The following is a 17,525-nucleotide window of genomic DNA, read 5'->3' as shown; positions in this document are numbered from 1 at the left end:
GCTATAAAAGGCAATTTATAACATATTACAATTTCCCTGTAGCAAGAATAAAGGAAATGAAAACATCCAATAACAGAATTGATAAATGAGTAATTTAAGACACAAGCTTTCTCTAAGGATCAAATATATATATATATATATATATATATATATATATATATATATATATGTGTATATATATGTGTATATATATGTGTATATATATATATGTATATGTATGTATATGTATACATATGTATTTACATATATATATATTTACACACACACATATAAAGTGATTTGAAAAATAATATATAAAAATAAGAATTTTTTTCCAGTTAAAGGAATTCTGTACACTTGTAAGCATATTAGGTGAATTCTAAGCTGAGGCTGTAAGATGAAATTGATCCACGAAATTCAACAGCCCAGTTTATTTTGAAGGGATCACAGACAGAGTGTGAGAATTCTGATGTGTATAACAACAAAAGCATTTAAATTTTTTTTTTTTTCAACGTTTATTTATTTTTGGGACAGAGAGAGACAGAACATGAATGGGGGAGGGGCAGAGAGAGAGGGAGACACAGAATCGGAAACAGGCTCCAGGCTCTGAGCCATCAGCCCAGAGCCCGACGCGGGGCTCGAACTCACGGACCGCGAGATCGTGACCTGGCTGAAGTCGGACGCTTAACCGACAACAGGCGCCCCCAAAAGCATTTAAATGTCACCTGAAGAAAGCTTCCCAATTATAATAAATTGAAAATATTTGTTTAAAAGCCTAAGATTTACATATATAAGAACTAAATAATCTACTTAAAATTTCATTCGTCTAACTACAAAATAATAGTTCATCCTGGGGGCTGTATTAAATTAGTAACTATATCACAGAATTTTAAATAAAGAAATAAAAATGTTTAGAAAAGCAAGGAATGGTACTACTTTGCAATAAGACCTACTGCCAAATAAAAATGATCAACATACCCTGTCTTAAATATTGAGCAAAACTTAATAAATAATCCACACTGTACATTTCCATACGAATCATGAAAACTACCGTCTTTTCCTACTCAACTAACTTGTACAACAAAGCAGTTATATAAAACCAGAAATCACAAATCCCTAAATAATTCCATGTAACACTAATTTCGTTAAAGGGTGCACTCAAAATAGGAAGTGTTTTTTATTGTATCAAATCTTGTCACAATGCACTGTTTCTTCCTAGAAAACCTTTGCTTACTGTTCCACCTACATACTTAGTAAAATCTACTGGTCAGTTTGAGGATTCCTCATAATCATTTTAGAAAAAGTGATTTTAATTTGCTCATTTCCTTCTAACTTTCATCCTTGTACTTCAAAATTCTTCCTCCCATTGAGAAAATAACATGGAAAGAAAATAAACTACATGTGGAAATTAAACGTTACAGTTACACGGAGCTATCCAAAATCTTAAAATGATTTCACTGACATTTTCCTTCTCTAACTTTACACGTTTTTCACAACTACCTAACTGTTTATAATTAATGAGTCACTTCCTCACCACACAACAGCCTCATACCAGGTCACTAACTTGATGCCCTACTTGCAGAGGCCGATACAGAACCTGAATTGTATTTGAAGTGAAATAGCAATCATGACTTTAATATGATTCACATATATTTTTTTAAATCGCTCTTACAAACTTACAGGAGAATTAATCAAATGGAATAAGACCAACAGTGGGAAGAGAGATTACTTCAACTGCGTGGCAGGAATACATGCGGTGCTCCACAAACACTTTGAAGGTAGATTTATATCAGTAGTTGGTTTCTGCCCCTAAGTCCCCAAAGATTAGCAAAATCAGGACATTGTTCTATAGTCCTTATTTATCAGTGAGTATAATTTACATTTTCACAGAAGATCACACCGTAATTATGATAGTGTACTGAAGGCCTCAGGAATCTGAACGTGTGCAGTTTAGGCTTACGGAAGTGAGATTCAAACCACCAAACTGTACTTACGATAAAAAGGATATATTTAAGCAGATATTTGGTAGTAACAGATTTAGACTTGTCAGATAAAAACATTATATATAACTAGAGAAATTATTCTTCCCTAGTTATGCACAGTTTTGTGATTAACTGATCACTGAAGTCAAAGAAACATCTGAAATAAAATGGTATTATTTCCAAAGTAAATAAGTTCTCTAGGTAAAATGCCATCAGACTCTAGTAATGAGTGAAGTGTGAATCATCTCAAACCCTTACGTCTGCAATGAAGTAAGAATACTGAACGGTATTTTTCCTGGAACAAAGAATTGCCAAGTGCTCTAAGGTTTCTCTATGTCCACATGCTTGCTGGAAAAATGGGGGAGAAAAACCTACTTCATAAGGTTGTTTCGAAACCCAATCTGAATTTAAAGGGTTTGAACTGATTTACTAAACATTTAGTTGTGTATAGTGTTACATGAATTGATGTGGACACAGTAAAATCATCAAAATTAGAAAAATTAGTCACACGGGAGTATAGGTACAATCTTTACCCAGATTTATTAAATCTTAAAAATAGCAGATGCAATTAAATTATTACTTTTATTATTTTAATTATGAAATTTCAGATAGAGCAAAAAAATCTCTGCTCTCTACTCTCTCCTACTCACCCAGGTCCCTTAAGCCAAGACTAGACCTTTTATGACATTAAACAAGATGGGCAAAAACCCCGTGACTATTCATGCAACTCTTTCTACATCTACTTCCTTCCAAACATGAACTGGTTCTACATAGTTAAGAAATTTATACTGAAATAACAGACAATCCCACATGTTAGCTATAAAATGTATTCTGTAAATGAAATGTGAACTGAATCATTCCCCATAGAAACAATATGAAACTAGGGGCTATGTACCTGGTCAAGATATGAACATAAAGGTAAGAATACAGTGTTCTGTTACAAAAATGTCTATAATATCACACCACTGCTTAATATAAAAATCTAAAAATCCAAATATTTTTAAGAACCATGAGAACTATTTTATTCACATTTTTGTAATTTAAAGAGATTATAATTATTTTGTAAACTACTAGGAAAGCAAACATTTAAGACTTTGGTTAATACCCAGGGTTTGAGACAGTGCTGGTAAGCAGTCTTTTTCATACAACACTGGCAGGACTGTAAACTGGTATAAATTGTCTGGAAGGCAACTTGAAAACTCTAATATGAACAAAGTATTAGAATTTTAAATGCACATACCCTTTAACCTAGTAATTCTATTCCAACAGACTTATCCTACAAGTATCTATGTGCAAGTTAATTATCCTGCTTGCTAAGTTTATGCAGCATCTTTTCAATGAAGAGAAGGGAATGATCATTCTGCTGTTGTATGTTTAGGGAGGTGCTCTCAAAAGATCCAAGGGCCCCCCATGGGGTGAGAGGGTGAGGAGGGATGGAGAAAAAGACCACCACCAATGAACCAATAAAAGAAGTAAAAGGCCGAGAGTACTGAAAGGATCATTTACCCATTTACCTAAATAATAAAATCTCAGGGAAAAAAATTCCAGCTCCTTTTCCTCTTGCCCCATACCTTCTTGAACCAGAGCCAAATAAAGCTTTTAAACTCATCATCCAAAAAGAAAAAAAAGAAAAAAAACCAACTGGCTGTATCACTGATGACCACTACCAAACTGAATAATCTTCAGCAACAAACTCCTTCACTTGCCTTTCAAGACTCCACATTCCTGGCTTTCCTTTGGCCTCAGTGGCTCCTCTCCCAGGTCTCCTTTGCTGGATGGACCCCCTTCTTCTTTCTGCTCTCCAGTTGGCGAAGTACCCAGGGCTCTGCCCTCAAGTCTTCTTCACCTTTATCCAATTCTTCCATGATACCATTCTAGCCTCGTGGCTCTAAAAGCTTCTGATATAATGACAACTTCAACGTTGACATAGTCTAGTCCCATCTTACCTAACCTGACTGTTATCAACAAACGCCTATTTAACACTTAGCATCTCAACGTTCACACTTCCAAACCCACCTGCTCTTCCTGCCTCTCAAACCTGCTCCTCTAACTGTACATACGGATAGGAGACGAATCCAATTGCTCCGCGTGAAAACCCTGACGTCTTCACGTGTACACAACAACCAACCCATCAACGTTCCTGTCAGATTTACCTTGAACATAAATCCCGAATCAGCACTTTCAAACACTTTCAAACACCCATTACTTTCAGCTCACTCAAACTACAAGAACTTGTGCATCAGCATCGCTGCTTTCTCCATCACTCTCAATCTGTCTATTCTCTATTCAAAATAATCCTTTAAAATATAATCAAACCGTATTATTCCTCTCCTCAAATTCCTCCAACAGCTTCTCAAGTCAGACTAAAATCTAACCTGCCTTCTCACCCTTCCTTCTCACCCTGTGTGTAACCTGCCTTCTCACCCTTCCCCACTGACTTCACCTTCCACCACCCTCCCACCTGCTCACTGAGCTGCACCCCCTTTGATAGACCCCAAAAATGTCTCTGGACCATCACGCTTTCTGTTGTCTTTGCTTAGAAACCCCTTGGATATCCATATGATGGCACTACATTTCGATTAGGTGGTTTTTCCAAATGTCACTTTCTGAGAGGCATTCTCTAATCATCCCTTATACGATAGTATTTCCTTAATCCACGGTTCTCCATCCTCCTTACCCTGCCTGATTTTGCTTCACATCTTAGCACAACCTAACAGTTTATATCTGGTTTTGCTTATGGTCAGTTAATCTAAGCTGCAACCTCCCCACGAACAGAAGGTAAGCTTCAAGATGGCAGGCAATGTGCCAGTCAGCTTTGTTTACTCTCTCTGTATCCTCAACAGCTGACACAGCAAATGCACGTGTGAACATTTATTGAACGAACTCAAAGGCCCAGAAAGGAGAAGACTGAAGTTTCAAGAAATCAAATAAACACAGAGTGATTCAATCTGTGGGGGCCTAGTGTGGAATGTGTGCGCATGTATGTGTACTTTAGGTTTGGGGCAGAGTGAAAAATAAAGCTGGAAAAATAAGGTATGGCAAATCACAAACAAAACCGTTAAGAATTCTGCGTTCTCCTCACGGAGTGAGAGAAACCACCAAAAGGCTTTTTAAGCAAGGAGAGGTGACTGAATAGACTGCAATGTCACAAAGCAACAAGTATGGATGCTGGCTGTGGGGCTCTGAGCAACCCTGGCTCGAAGTAAGGATAAAGAAAATGCGGGCCAAAGGAAGTGAGCACATCCGAGGGATGCAGGAAATAAACACGACTGGATCTGGTGTTGTTCTGGACACTTGGTAAACAGCTAGAAACGCCAAACCACAGAAGAATACTGAAAATTTAGTCTTAATGGACAAGCAAGCATGTGAGATTGAAATGGTCACCAGAACCACATTTTGAGGATCACTACTCTCAGTATAAATTTTGACACATGAAAACCACAGAAACGTTTCAACAAGTTGTCACATAATACAAGAATAAATTGTAAAGATCCCCTGGCAGCTCACCGGAGGGGCAATCTGAGGTTCCACAAAATGTAAATGCTGATAAGAAACATGTTCTCGTTCACGCAGTGTTTCTGACAACCCTTAGTCAAATCCCATGGAGTAGGGCAATAATTCTCTTCTGTAATAATGCATTTCAAAATAATTACTAGTCTCCGTATTATTCCCTTTATAACTTTTATGCAAATAGGAAAAAAAATCAAAATGGTCTCCACTTTCAATCCGAAAATATTGTTTTCAAAATAGTTCAGCAATGATAAACTAAAGGGTTCTGTATGGAGCCTTACAGTGAATTATTATTTTTTTTTTTTTTTTTAGTAAGGGTCAAACCAGTTTACTTAAAAACAATAATGAATTGAGAAGAACTTTTATTTTTCAATCCTGAATTAATGCATTCCTTTTATACTCAGCACTTGGAAGAAATAGTATATAAACCTATACAATTACAAAACAGTATTATTTAGACAGTGTTAAAAAGCTGCAGCAAACTTGTAAGCAACCATTATGTGGTCGGCACTATGTGAAGCATTCTCCCTGTATTCTCTAATTGCACAGTAACTACATGAGAGGAAAAGGAGACCGTAAAAAGCCACAAAGGTGGGGTTCAAATCCAGAAGTCAGCTCTCAAATACTATATATCCTGCCTCCAATAACCTGTATATAACCTATATAAGTAAAAACCCAAATCACTGGACACTTCAGGACTGTAAAGCTTGTTTTGTTTAAGCCTTTGCTTATCACAGCACCATCACCAGAAATGTGTAATGTGAATGTTATTCCGTTTTCACTGAAAATAAACTCCGTGACATAGCATCCTTGTTACAATAAGCATTATCTGACGAAATGGATAGGATGGGAACGTACTACAAGAATAAATCACTTTATAGAACCTGTAGCTTAAAGTACTTTTATTCTAACATTTGTAATTCTAAGAAAGTTTTATTATTTCAGAGGTAGTGATTAATAACAACCCTAAAAAGTACTTCCACAGGAGACAGACTGATCATCAAAAGTACTCTTTTCTTCTAAAATACAAATTGTATAGGGGTGCCTAGGTGGCTCAGGGGCTTAAGTGTCCAACTTCACTTCAGGTCATGATCTCACAGTTCGTGAGTTCGAGCCGGCGTCAGTCTCAGTGCTGACAGCTCAAGAGCCTGGAGCCTGCTTTGGACTCTGTGTCTCCCTCTTTCTCTGTCCCTCCCCTGCTCACGTCTGTCTCTCTCTCTCAAAAATAAACATTAAAAAAAAATGTTTTTAATATAAATTGAATTTTTAAAAAGTTTCTATCATTTTTTTTTATCTACTACCACCTTTCTATATTCGGAGAGAATTTTAAAATCAAAATGGTCTTAGAAGTCACTTATTCCAATTCTCATTTTGTAAATGAGGAAACAAACACAGAAATTTATTAACTTTCTGAAAGACACATGCTGGTTACTAACACAGTTCTAACATGATGCTTTTTCCCAGGTTAATAACTGTTTTGGTTGTTTTTCCAAGTTTTATTTATTTATTTTGAGAAAGAGACGGAGAGAGAATCACAAACAGGCTCCAAGCTGTCAGTGCAGAGCCTAACGCAGGGCTTGATCTCATGAACCTTGAGATTATGACCTGGGCCAAAATCAAGAGTCAGATGCTTAACCAACTCAGCTCCCCAGGCCCCCACTAGGTTAATAACTTTTGAGCACTACAGTAGCTTGCAGAATGATTATAGGTAAGAGTTTAAATTATCTGACAACTGGTCTATTCGCAGTATTAGGTGAACTTATTTGTGTGTATTTTGTGAGCTGAATATTTTCAGTTATACATAGCAATAAAAATAATGTCAACTTTTTCTGATCATGGGACTAACAGTTCAGTATACTTAGAAAAAAAGCACTGTTCTATGTAGCTTTTCAAAACTGCACAATTATTAAGGAAAAGGAGGAAGGTTATATGGTTCAATAGTATGTAACTACAGGTTTTAGTCTATATTTAACCTGTTTGTTTATATCCCTTATAAGACCTACTGAATAAAATTTACTTGAAATTCTTGTCTCCCAAGTGGTTAACTTTGTCAAGTAAATGGAAAATTGTTCATGGCTTGTAAGTTTGTTTATAGAACAAATTATCTGGGGAATGAGGAACAACAGACACCATACTCACTTATGTAAATGTCAATAAACTTTTGTTTGGCAGAATACTAACAGTACTCCTAGTTTTTTCAACAACAAGCTAGGGTTCACATTTCTATCATTTTTACCAATATAAAAAATATTTTTTAAAATGACTCTGAAATCCAACAATCTATTTTTCATTTTCCACTGAAAATGATAATACCCCAGGAGTGAGTGCAATCATCATTTCTAAATGAGAAGTTCCTAAAAGGGTTGTGTAATAATGAGGAAAAGAGAAAAGGGAGGGGGACTGTGCAGGGAGAGATGGGTGGGGTCTTTTCTTTAAGAGACGCTGCCCTCCAAAATTACTTTCAGTGTCTTATCAATTTCAGTGTCTTCTCTAAATATGAACTTTAGGGGCGCCTGGGTGGCGCAGTCGGTTAAGCGTCCGACTTCAGCCAGGTCACGATCTCGCGGTCCGGGAGTTCGAGCCCCGCGTCAGGCTCTGGGCTGATGGCTCGGAGCCTGGAGCCTGTTTCCGATTCTGTGTCTCCCTCTCTCTCTGCCCCTCCCCTGTTCATGCTCTGTCTCTCTCTGTCCCAGAAATAAATAAACGTTGAAAAAAAAAAAAAATTTAAAAAAAATAAATAAAAAATTAAATAAATAAATAAATAAATAAATATGAACTTTAACAGTTTTTAGTAACTTAGAAAAAAACATGAAATGAGCTGAAGTGTGAAAAGTGTTCAGAATGGTGCCTGGTCTATCAGCAAAAGTTAGGTCTTTTTTTTTTTTTCTCTAAAAGAAAATGTTACCGTATTATGTTCACTATGGAACATTTGAGACAATGACATGGCAGGAGGGTACCTGGAACCCACAGGCTAACATAGGTCTTCCCACATAAGTATTAGTTGTACAGACTTTTCTGTGCACTCATTACTTGTTTACAAGGAGAAACTGCTCCTCCCTTCAAAAAAAAGCAACCAAACAAACAAAAAAACAACAAAAACCTTTCATCATTCATCACCCTACTGATAATGTACCTACTTTCTTACCTGATAATAGAGTGACGCAAAGATAATAATACCTTTGAAAAGTACACAACTAATGGAGTTTGCTCCCCTCACAACAAATCCTTCCCCCCAAATAAACAGGCTTTCCCATTTAAGGATTTGAGCAACGTCCATGCTTGCTTACTATACTAGAGTGAATTAGAAAATATTTTTTACATTTCGAGGCTACATGAGATTTCTAAAAAATAAATAACCTATTCTTTATTAACACAGTCACTACAGTAATGAAAACAATTAAACAGAAAAAGGGGATGGGGCCCAAATCTAAGATTTGGAAATTATTACTTACTGCAGGTACCAGTAATTTCTTCACTTCCTCAACGGCTCTCTTCAGTTTGATCTCTGCTCTGTTCTGAGCATCTTCCACAGTGATCAAGACATGTAAGTCTTCATTGAGATGCTCCCAATTAGGCTTGCCTCTATTCTGCTCCTCCTGAAAAATTTACAAAGCACACGCTTACAAATTTTTCTTCTCAGAGAGAGTGTATCTTTCACAATACTACCCTGGTGCCAATTATTTAGGCTATGTTTGCATCATTTTGCTATGATGCCATTATAAACCTTCTGAATTATTCTCCTTGCAAAAAGACTGGGTTTTCGTGAAACTACTGGGTCAAATGACAGTTAATTCAACAAGTATTTGTGAAGTATCTACATGTACCAAGCATGGAACCAGATGCCAAACTGAGGCTACAAAGTAAGCAAGGCAGAGTCACAACCCCTGCAAGGGCTCTTATGTACTAAGAACCGATTATGGGGTCATCCTTAGGTAACCATGGAAAGCATATTATTTCTTCTGTCTTTTACTTATGGGTAAAGAAGTCATCAAGGTTAGCTTAAGCAAGTCAGTTATCAAGGTCCCATAGCTAATAACATGCCAATTTAGGAACTGAATCAACATTTTCATTCTCAAGTTCAGTGATCTTTCCATTTCTTTACAACTACTGTTAGTAACATTGGCTGACTTCAAGATTAGGACAGCATTTTGCAAAGAAACATTACTGTGTAAGAGAAATGGAAACATTTTCACTTATAATCATTATAAGGAATACATACATGTAACTATAGTTCCATCAGCCTTGCTTTAACAAGTCAACCATAAGGTCACTATCTGTATCAACTCACAAATGCTAGTTTCATAGACAACATCAATGTTTTATTTCCCTGACTGCCTTTAAATCACTTAGTGAGGGATACCCAGGTTGGAAACCTAGTGGAGCTACAGGGAGGTTTAGAAGTAGGGTTGGCCACGTTTCCCTTTCACCAAAGATATAATAATTTCAGAATGACTTCTTAAGTTTCAGGGATAATACTTTTAAAAATAATTTTAATTCAAAATTTGTAAAAGCATCAAAAACAGTATCAAATTAAAAATAAATATAAAAATGGTACATATAAATGTACCTGGCTCAGTGCAAGGCACCCTACATAAACAACAGAGAATACACACTGCTGTCGTACTTTCCTCTTAAAGGTCTCTATTTACTAAATTGTGAGATTTCAATCAAAGGGAAAAAAAAGCTGGCAAAAATTAATAAAACTAACATAAAAAACCTCTCTACTTACATGTTTGCAAAGGTCATGCTGGGAAAAAATATGGACCTTAACCAGTAAGGACAGAACTAAATTCTAACAGTCAAGTACACGTTTCTGCCTGTAGTTTCTATTAATATCATTAGTATGAAAATGCATCCTAATGTTTGCCAAATCTGATTGGTGCCCAAGAAAATTAGGGATCCCATTAATAAATGATGTGAATTAAAATTTAAATTTGTGAATAAAATTTAGTTTTTTTCAGTGTGTACTGGTATAAATACTAATTGTTTGGAAGGAATTATTTAATAAAAATAACCTATTAAGCATTTCTTTTTGCCTAGGGGACAGACACCATGAAACGACGAGAAAAAATTGAGAACCTCAGGGCTCTCTGCATGCCGAAGAACATAAAATGCACATACACGTAACTCTACGGTAGCAAGAAAAAGACTTAACTTTTATGTTGAAAAATGTTGACAATACTTTTTCAACAAAATTTATAATTTTTTATGTTTATTAATTTTTTGATAGTTACTTGTATTTTCTGATGAACCTAAAAAAGTGTGTCAATAGTCACACGAACAAGGGGCCTCTATTTCCAAGATAAAACAGTACTTCTACTAAGATAAAAATAACACAGACAAGGATTCACTCTCCTGGCTGAAACAGCCAATACAACAGGTAAAACCCAAGAAATGACAGTTCTCAAGCCTCTGAAGGTCACAGGCAGTAAAGCCAGTGGGGCTGAGAAATGGCAAATCAATTAAGTAAACCCCAGGATTACCCCAGCTCTCTGGCTTGGGAGTTTCCAGACTACAGCCCCGGGAAGGGTGCCAGGCTGCCTCTCTGGGTTGAGGAGACTACGTGAAGGTTCCAGGGAGGCCAACACAGCCAGAGGTCACGGAGAAGAGTCCTAGGAAGGGCTGCACTGAAAGAATCCTGGAGGTGTGTATAAGGTCTGCTCAAATGCTCGGCTGAACACTGATCGGTGCGTGTGTGGGAGAGGAAATAGTGGTGGCTGGAGAAAGAACCTGCCAAAGGGTAGGGTTCAAGGTGAAAGTGGTGGGTTCGCAACGAGCCAGACTGAGATGAGAGACTTCGCGAGTCACAGACACCGGGTGAAGCATACAGAAGGCCTTGCCTCAGTAGTGGGAAGTAATGAAAGCTGGTCTGAGCACTGTCCCAGGACTGTCCAAATAAATCTTAAAAGCAAGACCTAAAAGGATGAAAAGTGTTTCCAACTAACTCAACTGTGTCCCAGAGCAAAGCCCAAGAATACTTACAGGAATAGGAAATATCCACCCAAAAGGTAAAAGTCATACTACATCTAGCATCTAATCACAAATTAAAAGACATGGAAAGAAGCAGGAAAATACAACATCCATGAGAAAAACAACAACAACAACAATCAAAACCAACCTAGAACTGTTATAATTAGTAGACACAGACACTAAAAGCTAATGTGCGTGTACATGCGTGTGCGCTCACGTATGTAAGACACTAATGCATACAGATATTCATACAAGGAAAACTGAGGAACATATATATATAATCCAAAGTATTTAGAAAGGCCTAAGTACAGAAACTAAAATCGTGACTTACCACAGAAACTTTTCTACACGAAAAGACAAAAAGCCGAAGGATTTGAAAAGGAAGAGATATTATTTGCATGATAGGAAGAGAGAATAAAGTTAAAGTATAATGTGGCATTGTGCTTTACCAAAGGAATAAAATTTTAAAGTGTAAAAACACCATGGTAAATGTATACTCTTAATTAATTCAACAACTTAAGTGCCAGTTAAAAACTGAAAAACAAAAGAAAGTTACATCTAACCTAACGTAGGCTTCAAAATAAAGTTTTACTTACAGTTTTAAAAACACTCAAAAAAATAAATAAACAAACACCCGAAAGAACAAAAATTTATAGACAAAGATAAAGGTGGTGGAATTATTATAAGCATATACTTTCACTCCCTCTTAAAATTCTAGAATACCGTAGAGTTTAAAATGTACAAAAGTCGTAAGGAAGAAGAAAATGGGAAAGGAAACAATTTAGAAACCACAAAGCATATGGATAAGCAGTCAGGGATTTAGCAAATCCTAGATCCTTCCACCCACCCTCCTTCTCCCCCACAAAAAGCTGAGGAAATGGCAGCAATAGTAGGAGGGCTGAAGGTGGAGCTAAGAACCGGAAGACCAGGGAATTCTCGCGAAGGAGCAGCCGGATCCTGCACATCCCCTCTCCCCAAAGAGCCGGCACTCCTCAATTCCCAGCAAAAATCTAGAAATGTTCCTCGTTACAGAACTGAGTTTTGAGGGGCAGTTAGTGGGACGCTTCTGCACTGAAGGCTGAGCTGTGCCGCCCGCGCCAGGGGAGGGGATGGAAGGCCCGTCTCTGGGAGTCTGACCGGCCCAACAAACAACTAGAAAACAACCGAAGAGCAGCCACTGGCCAAAAAGTTAGGAAAGAAGCTAACTTCTGCAGAGAGTTAAGAAAACACACTGTGTCCCTGAAACAGGTCAAGGATACTGTTGAAATAATTCCAAAGATAGAGCAGAACTTGAAACACTAAAAATATAATAGTAAAAATGAAAAACCTGATCAAGAGATTGGAAGATAAGAATTGAAAAACTCTCCCTCCAGGTAGCAGTAAAGACAGAGATGGAAAATGGTAAAGAACAGTATAAAAATTAGAAGACTAGTCCAAGAGGTCTAGAAACTAAATGACAGACATCTCACCAAGAAAAAAGAAAAGGGAAGAAGGGAGAAAAATCACCAACATAATACATACTTTTAAAATAAAACTGAAGGGTAAGAGCTTCCGAATGAAAAGGGCCCACTGAGTTCTTACAATGTAAAGAGATGAAAACTAAAAAATCCACTGTTGGCAAGGTAAGCCACAAGGTAGAATAAGGAATAAATATCAAAGAATCTCAGTGGGAAGGAGGGGGGCAGCTTTCAACTTCACACTTCACAGAATTACATACTTTTAATCCATGAACGTTACCAAACTTGATTCTTAAAAAAAGGTTTTAAGATCACTCTACCCAGGGGCCACATTTATCCAATCACAATACATTGTAAACTCAGGCAGAGTTAAGCAAATTCCTTCAAAAGTGAGTTTTACGCCTAGTAATTATTTAATACAAATATAATTTCTCCCTGTGTCCTTTTTCTGTTTTTGAAATGGATAATAAAGGCAATCTGGAATTGGCAAATACTATAGAAGTCAATAAAGCCTATTCATAAAGGTTCTCTTTCAGTCATAAAAAAACAAATAAGAAATAACAGTAGAATTAGGGTACATACTCTGTACCCAATACCTAAGAATCTACTCCTGGGGCATCTGGGTAGCTCAGTCAGTTAAGCATCGACTCTTGACCTTGGCTCAGGTCACAATCTCATGGTTGGTGAGATCAGGCCCTGCATCAGGCTGCACACTGACAGCACGGAGCTTGCTCAGGAATCCACCCATCTCTCTCTGTCTCTCCCAATATAAATAAACTTAAAAAACAAATTAGTCCCTAAATTTCTCACTTCAATAAATAATTTAGGACAAATGAAAGGCTGAAATGAAGCACAGAGGAGGGATGGCAAAATGGATATACATCCAAAATGGTGTATCTCTTAGAAACTATGGTCAAGACATTAAGTCTTTCTACAGTTACATTTCAGACAGTAGTTCAAGAGTAAACAGGAGAGATAAGATGTGGAAAAATTAGCTCATTATTACTAATTATTATAATGCCTGCTTTATAATTACCCAAGGCAATGTCATTTCATATTATGTGTCACCAAATGTTCAGCAACACAGAGGAACATGGTTTTTCTTTTTCACTGACATAGTCCCAAATTTACATTCCAGCACAATCATCCCTGCTGATTCCTAGGCCTTCAAATTTAACTGCCATCTCGACATGTGGAAGTCCATGCACTCTCAAGTTTCAACTCAACGTGTCTGAACTGGAGCTCATTATCTCCCTTCTCTAAACTGGTCTACAATTATGTCGCAGCTGTTATTGATCCTTAATGAGTTTTCTCAAGATGTGTGGATTTTTACAACTTGAGGACAAGGACCAACTATACATATACCCATTCAATCCACACTAATTTCAGGTGCCATTTCTTGTTTATAGTCATTCCATGTGGTAAATAAATTGGCCTATCCACAAACATGGACTCTAATACCTGTAACTTTACTGCAACTTATAGTTAACCTGTGTATTGTCTTATTCTAGCTTTTAGAAAGTTCAACCCTAATTGATTACCAGAACCATTGCTCATTGTTTTTTATATTCTTGACAATATGTACATAACTGACTTTAGACATATCTATCTGGCCTTTAACAAATATTTACTCCAGTGAACTGAGCTCTTATTATTGAGGAGCGTCATTGAAATACATTAATATGGGAACGCAAGCTGGTGCAGCCACTCTGGAAAACAGGATGGAGGTTCCTCAAAAAACTAAAAATAGAACTACCCTACGACCCAGAAATGGCACTACTAGGCATTTATCCATGGGATACGGGTGGGCTGTTTCAAAGGGACACATGCACCCCCGTGTTTATAGCAGCACTATCGACAACAGCCAAAGTATGGAAAGAGCCCAAATGTCCATCGATGGATGAATGGATAAAGAAGGTGTGGTATATCTATACAATGGAATATATCAAAAAGAATGAAATCTTGCCATTTGCAACTACGTGGATGGAACTGGAAGGTATTATGCTAAGTGAAATTAGTCAGAGAAAGACAAATAACATATGACTTCACTCATATGAGGACTTTAAGAGAGAAAAACAGATGAACATAAGGAGAGGGAAGCAAAAATAATATAAAAACAGGGAGGGGGACAAAACATAAGAGACTCTTAAATCTGGAAAGCAAACTAAGGGTTGCTAGAGGGTCTGTGGGAGGGGGGATGGGCTCAATGGGTAAGGGGCATCAAGGAATCTACTCCTCAAATCATTGTTGCACTACATGCTAACTAATTTGGATGTAAATTTTAAAAAATAAAAAATAAATACATTAGTATACTGAAACTTTTCCCACATTGCCTTGCTGGTTTCATTAGTTTTGTTTCTGTCTAAATAAGTCTCCATATATCTTGGTTTCTGGGTCTGCTTCTTTTTGACCTCATATTTAAGTTCCCAGTTGTATTTGATCATCTTTAACCTTTTATTCTTGTTCTCCTCTCTAGTCAACTTTCCCAGATTTTTTACAATAACGCTCATGAGGTCTGCTATTCATATCCAAAGACGGTGTTTTTCCTTTATCACCTCCATACTACCTTATTTCATTGTATCAGAAGAATGCAGTAATAGACGGGTCAATTTTTTTTTTTTTTCAAACTGCAGGACTGAAGTTATATCTTAACATAATGAAGTAAGAGCAAAGATAAATTACATATAAATAATTGCTATGTATATACATATGTTCAAAGTTCAAAACCATGGACCTTGACTCTTTTAAGGGATGGAAATGACAAGACAGCATTCAAAGAAGTGGAACAGCTTTATTTATACAGTAAATTAAAATTGAGTAGCATATAAAGCAAGTTTATAATGTCATTCATATCTGATTATAGAGTAGGTAGGTATAACTATGCACAGTACTTCACTATGGTCTCCATTCTTGACAAGTATACTCTAAAGAAATAACAAATTTCAAAATAACTTTCAGTCTCAGGTGATGAAGAAGAAATTCAGAAATGAAACTAATGATGGGGGTGATGATATGACAGTAACTAAACTTTTATCAAACACTTACTGCTTGCCAAGTACTGTGCTCAGCAATACAAACACACCACCTCGCTCAATCCTCCTAACAGCCCTGTGAGTGCAGCACTATTACTGTTACTATCGTGGTACTATCATGTCCCTACAGGCTGAGACACATGAGGCTGGCCCAAGTCACTTAGACAGTAAGTGTTCTACCAGGCAGAATGACTTTCAGAGCCTGCACTGGCAACACTAATTCCTAGCATACGATATCACCTGCACGAGAGCCTTAAGCAAATTGCCCCAAAATAGCATAAATCAGTGAAAAAGCCAGAAACAGAACACTGAGAACTTGAATCTTGATAACTTTTTCTATTTTACCATTTTACCTTTCAAAATTTTCGTATGATATTTTAAGCCCATCTTGTTTGCATAGCATTCAGAGCTAGGAGGGGCTCTGGATGCAGAGAAGGAAACACAGCGAAATTATCTGGTAAATGTGGCTTTTGCTTCTTTGGTGTTGGTCCTATGTCTGAATTCCAAGTCCAGGGCTCTTTCTCCATAAATGAGTTCCCGAATCAGTTACATCAAGAACCGTACCAACAACTGGCAGAGAAGCACAGTGAAACAGATCTCTTACATCTACAAGATGACTTTTTTCTAGATCAGAGAATTGTCTATCAAATTTCAAGGACACAAATATAAACAAAAATGCTCAGCCTGTGGCCACTTACACACAGAATTCCTTCAGTTACTAAAGTTTTCCATAGGTGAGAATCAAAACTAAAATTTGGTCTTAATGCATAATAAATACAACCAACATTATTACTGTTAGGGCTAATCAAATCATCGTCCTGAAGTAAGTTCTAACCATTACTCTTCAATTATAATCATCCACTTCATTTTTGTAGCTACTATATTCAGTGACATAAAAATATTTTTAAAATCCTCAAAATTTAAGAACTAATTTGCTTTTGACTGGTTTGAGGTTAAAACCAAAACCCTGATGAGTCAGTGCCCTGGGAAGTTTAAAATTATGTCCTAATTGCAGTATCTATCTGCACAAAAAAGTAACTCTATAACATGAAACATCAGACCACACTGATTGTCTCAACCCCTGCTGATAAACTCTTTTAATTACACCTCTGTAGTCAGGCAAATGAGCACAAGACTTCTCCCCCTACTGTGCTCTTAATGTGAAAGTTCATATGCCAAAACTTCCAAGAAAAGAATTCAAAAGTGTTACATATTTAAGCAAACCAAGGTTTCAATAACATACTTATGAATATATGTATTTTTAGCCAAGTAATAAAGCTTAGACATATAACCATCTCCAGCTGTATACACAATCTAAAATTAGCTTAAGAAAAGTTCATTGAGAGACTGGACATAAAGCAGATTTCACATAATTTAACTGCTCACTGACTCTAACTTTTAACTTGAACTTGAGCCCTGCAACAATCATATTTTCAAAGCAAATTATTTTCTAATAATATATGAAGATCAGAATATGCATATATTCAGTCTGTTGCAGACTCCCAGTAAGTTCTCAAGGAAGCAGGCATTCAACAGATGCTTATTAAATTAAGCACAATGCAGCAATTTATTAAATTTGAAGAACTTTTGTCTTA

The 17,525-nt window shown here is 36.8% G+C and overlaps 1 protein-coding gene and 1 long non-coding RNA gene across 9 annotated transcripts in view; one reads left to right on the top strand and one right to left on the bottom strand.

Moving 5' to 3' along the window:
• The window catches only part of QKI (QKI, KH domain containing RNA binding), a 155,079-nt gene that overhangs the window by 33,717 nt on the left and 103,837 nt on the right, over positions 1-17,525 (bottom strand). For all 8 annotated transcript variants that reach the window (XM_045500235.1, XM_045500236.1, XM_045500239.1 and 5 more), the window contains exon 4: positions 8,924-9,067. In XM_045500235.1, coding sequence (XP_045356191.1) covers positions 8,924-9,067 — 144 coding nt within the window. The remainder of the gene's footprint in view (positions 1-8,923; positions 9,068-17,525) is intronic.
• LOC123609275 lies at positions 4,163-8,020 on the top strand. Its single transcript, XR_006717710.1, has 3 exons — positions 4,163-4,278; positions 7,510-7,511; positions 7,979-8,020. It is a non-coding gene; the product is annotated as an uncharacterized LOC123609275 (long non-coding RNA).

Source organism: Leopardus geoffroyi, chromosome B2 (assembly GCF_018350155.1).
Source record: "Leopardus geoffroyi isolate Oge1 chromosome B2, O.geoffroyi_Oge1_pat1.0, whole genome shotgun sequence".
NCBI lineage: Eukaryota > Metazoa > Chordata > Mammalia > Carnivora > Felidae > Leopardus > Leopardus geoffroyi.
This window is presented reverse-complemented; position numbering and strand designations above follow the sequence as displayed.